The sequence below is a fragment of the Salvelinus sp. IW2-2015 genome, unplaced genomic scaffold (assembly GCF_002910315.2).
Source record: "Salvelinus sp. IW2-2015 unplaced genomic scaffold, ASM291031v2 Un_scaffold1810, whole genome shotgun sequence".
Lineage (NCBI taxonomy): Eukaryota > Metazoa > Chordata > Actinopteri > Salmoniformes > Salmonidae > Salvelinus > Salvelinus sp. IW2-2015.
Window position 1 is genome coordinate 65,963 of NW_019943183.1, and position 4,291 is coordinate 70,253.

Here is a 4,291-nt window from a genome sequence, read left to right on the forward strand (position 1 = left end):
GTACTATCCATTACACACGTGAGTCAAGAGCGGCTTACCCATAACATTCATTTTCTTGTTTATTATCCATAAACAGTGAAGTCCACAGAGGGGTTACATAAATCATGTTTCTGTTTATAATCAATTAACAAGTGAAGTCACAGAGGGTTACATAAACATCATGTTTCTGTTTATATCGCATTAACAGTGAAGTCCACAGAGGGTTACACATCATGTTTCTTTTATATCCATTAACAGTGGAAGTCACAGAGGGTTACATAACATCATGTTTTCTGTTTATCCATTAACAGTGAAGTCACAGAGGGTTACATAACATCATGTTTCTGTTTTATATATCTTAACAGTGAAGTCAGTAGAGGTTACATAAACATTTCATGTTTTCTGTTTATTCCATTATTAACAGTGAAGTCACAAGAGGGTCATAACATCATTTTCTGTTTATATCCATATTAACAGTTGAAGTCCAGAGGGCTACATACATCATGTTTTCTGTTTATATCCATTAACAGTGAAGTCACAGAGGGTTACATAACATCATGTTTCTGTTTATATCCATTAACAGTGAAGTCACGAGGTGATTACATTAACATCATGTTTCTGTTTATATTCCATTAAACAGTGAAGTCACGAGGGGTTACATAACATCATGTTTCTGTTTATATCCATTAACAGTGAAGTCACAGAGCGGCTTACATAACATCATGTTTTCTGTTTATATCATGATTAACGTGAAGTCACAGAGGGTTACATAACATTCAGTGTTTTTGTTTATATGCGCATTAACAGTGAAGTTCACAGAGGGAACTAACCATCAAATCCCTCTTCTCCCTGGATATAAACAGAAACATGATGTTATGTAACCCTCTGTGACTTCACTGTTAATGGATATAAACAGAAACATGATGTTATGTAGCCCTCTGTGACGTTAAAGAATATTTCTATCAAAACTGTGATTCCTAAAATATGCATCTGAAGATTTTGTAAACTCCGTCAGATTTGTCAAATCCAAAATTAATCAGGAATCCGTGTGTGTCTAGGTGTGTGTGTACCTTTTGGAAGTCGTGCAGGATATATGCAGGGTCTCCCTGGGCAAAGCGAGGGGGTGGGACCTTGATGGTGGCCATGTTGTCAGAGATCTCTACTTCCTCCTCGACGCGGGGCAGATAGTAGGGCTGTCTCTCTACCGCCGCCCCGCTGGACACCTCACTGAACTGCATGGCCCCGTGGTACAGCCTCTACAGAGGGAGAACAGCAGGGGTGCAACTCAGCCAATCAAAATGTAAGGTCCCCAGAGAGGGGGTAACACAATAAAAATACACAAGGGTCCATCCAAAGGATTCAGTACCTTGGGTGTGTAGTATCGGTAGAGGCAGGCTGCCCCTACTATAGCCCCAGTCAGGATGAATGCTAGTCCCAGTAGAGTGAGGACACATTTTCCTGTAGCGCCTTGATTACTGCTGCTAAGGTCACCCACAGCTGCCTCAGGATCCTGGACACACACACACACACACACACACACACAGGCAGAAAATGTAGCAACATGTAATCCCATCAATTGGGTATTCTCAATCAGTACAGTGCAACAATGTTTCATATAGGAAAAAAACGGTGTCAAATTGTGCAACAATGTTGAATGCAGTAACATAATATGTTCAATCTGACGGGAAATTTCACCAATAACTGACAGCTGTCAACATTCTAAAATGGGCAGTCCCAGATCATGGCGCATCTCACAACAAACTGAGCGGCGCATCTATTCTACTTTTATTTAACTAGGCAAGTCAGTTAAGAACAAATTCCTATTTACAATGACCCAAACCCTAACTTGGACGATGCTGGGCCAATTGTGCGCCGCCCTCCCAATCACCGCCGGTTGTGATACAGCCTAGAATCAAACCAGGGTCTGTAATGACGCCTCTAGCACTGAGATGCAGTGCCTTAGACCGCTGCGCCACTCAGAAGCAGCGATTGAACCACAGTAGCTGTGCTCTAGAGACCTCTAACGCACAAATACTGGTTCATTCTGCCATGTGCTTCTAGCTTCTATTCTATTCTACTAGTCTACCCGGGCTCTGAGTGGTGCTGTAGCCGGGGGAAGGCCTCTTCTGTTCCGCTGCAGCGCCATCAGACCACCGCTGATGTCCAGACAGAGAAACGTACCTTCTCCGAGGCCAGCCCAGCCTCCTTCCCTTGCAGGGCTTTCTGCGCTAGAGCAGAGTTGAATGCTATCTTCACCATGATACGATAAAACTTTGACGATTATTTATCCCCGGGTATAATAGCGCGCACTAGATCTCTCCTGTGCACTGCGTGATTCCGTGACGCACTTTGAATTAACGTAGAGGGAGCTTGATCTCGATTTGTTCTGGACTGGTCACATGTTTGTAGATGTCATTTGTGATTAAAGGGAGGCGAATATAATGAGGACAGAGCCTGAACTACTGGGCTACACTGCAACTATAAAGTAATAGTCAGAAGAAAATGGCATTCAATAATATAGATTTTGTAAATTGTGCATTCCCTGTTTGACGGTCAGATTGCAGGACCGAGTTCGAACCACATTATTATTACCACATTATAATGACCAGCAGGAGATGTGGATGAGTTATTTTGTATTTTGTGTGATTGAGGGAGCCAGATCCAGGGGAGAACGACTGTCCCTCTCATTGAATCAACGGAAGTTCAAAGCCGGCCGTGGTACAACAGGATCCCCCTATTATAGTATTTGAAAAATTGCATTCTTCTTGGTCACTCGTCGTGTAAATAAAAATATGTTTAAAAGACCATCACCAGATGTGGGCAAAAATCACACGCAGAAGGATAATTTAGCCTGCAGTGCCTTCAACTTGAGTTACTCAATGAGAGAATGTAGCACTGAGCTAGCCTGCAACGTCCCTTCTTCCATGAGTCGGTCAAACGGGGCATATTGCCTCCATGACACACCGTCTAAACCGACTTGATTTGGCTTCAATGCGCTATAGAGAGCGATAGTAATGGCTTCTTTTTGTAGGCTTTAACTAGCCATGGTTCTTCGTCTATGAGTTTTTATTGGTGGATCGTAACCAACTGACAGGTGCATACAGCACCACCTACTGTACTGGAGTGTGAGGCCGGTGACAACCTGTCACTATATTATCTTAATTAAATTAATTAATTATATTTCGGTCAAAATATAACAATTCCCTACAAACCTCCACCACTCCAATCACCCTCACCCAAAATACCACCCACTCCCCATTCCTGTCCAACCTCTCTGACCCTGTCAAACAATCTCATCTACATAATACATTTCACAAAACACACTGAACAAAATTATAAACGCAATATGTAAAGTGTTGGTCCCATGTTTCATGAGCTGAAATAAAGGATTCAGCTATGGTCAGTGCTATTTTAAACTGTAACGACTGAAGCCAGGGCGCAACTGTCAGGACTCAGCAAATTGTCAGTGGTATTGGGTTTTCGCACACAGTGGCATGTATTCTTGGATGTCAAGGGAAGCCAGGCTTCCCCCCCAAAAATGTACAAATAAAAAAACATAAATTATAAATGTTCTTTCAATTCGCAAGAGGCTGAATGTATCCACTGGCTCCAGGCCATCTATAAGTCTCAGCTAGGTAAAGCCCCATCTTATCTCAGCTCACTGGTCACCATAGCAACACCCACCTGTAGCACGCGCTCCAGCAGGTATATTTCACTGGTCATCCCCAAAGCCAACACCTCCTTTGGCCGCCTTTGCTTCCAGTTCTCTGCTGCCAATGACTGGAATGTATTGCAAAAATCACTGAAGCTGGAGACTCTTATCTCCCTCACTAACTTTAAGCATCAGCTGTCAGAGCAGCTTACCGATCACTGTAACTGTACACAGCCCATCTGTAAATAGCCCACCCAACTACCTCATCCCCATATTGTTATTTTTATTTATTTTTGCTCATTTGCACCCCAGTATCTCTACTTGCACATCATCATCTGCACATCTATCACTCCAGTGTTAATGCTAAATTGTAATTATTTCGCCACTATGGCCTATTTATTGCCTACCTCCCTAATCTTACTACATTTGCACACACTGTACATATATTTTTCTATTGTGTTATTGACTGTACGTTTCTTTATCCCGTGTGTAACTCTGTGTTGTTGTTTTTGTCGCACGGCTTTGCTTTTCTTGGCCAGGTCGCAGTTGTAAATGAGAACTTGTTCTCAACTGGCCTACCTGGTTAAACTGGCCTACTGTGTCTTCGTATTGTCTCGGCCTTTAGGCCTCTATATCACAGTCGCAAGGCATATTAACTAA

General features: G+C 42.6%; 1 protein-coding gene across 1 annotated transcript in view; it reads right to left on the bottom strand.

Moving 5' to 3' along the window:
* Positions 1–2,354, bottom strand: part of LOC112072055 (integral membrane protein 2A) — a 19,538-nt gene extending 17,184 nt beyond the window's left edge. The window contains exons 1-3 of the mRNA XM_024139469.2: positions 2,161–2,354; positions 1,346–1,489; positions 1,050–1,235 (exon numbers count right to left, since the gene is read on the bottom strand). Coding sequence (XP_023995237.1) covers positions 1,050–1,235; positions 1,346–1,489; positions 2,161–2,238 — 408 coding nt within the window. The 5' untranslated portion in view covers positions 2,239–2,354. The remainder of the gene's footprint in view (positions 1–1,049; positions 1,236–1,345; positions 1,490–2,160) is intronic.
* Positions 2,355–4,291: the final 1,937 nt, after the last annotated feature.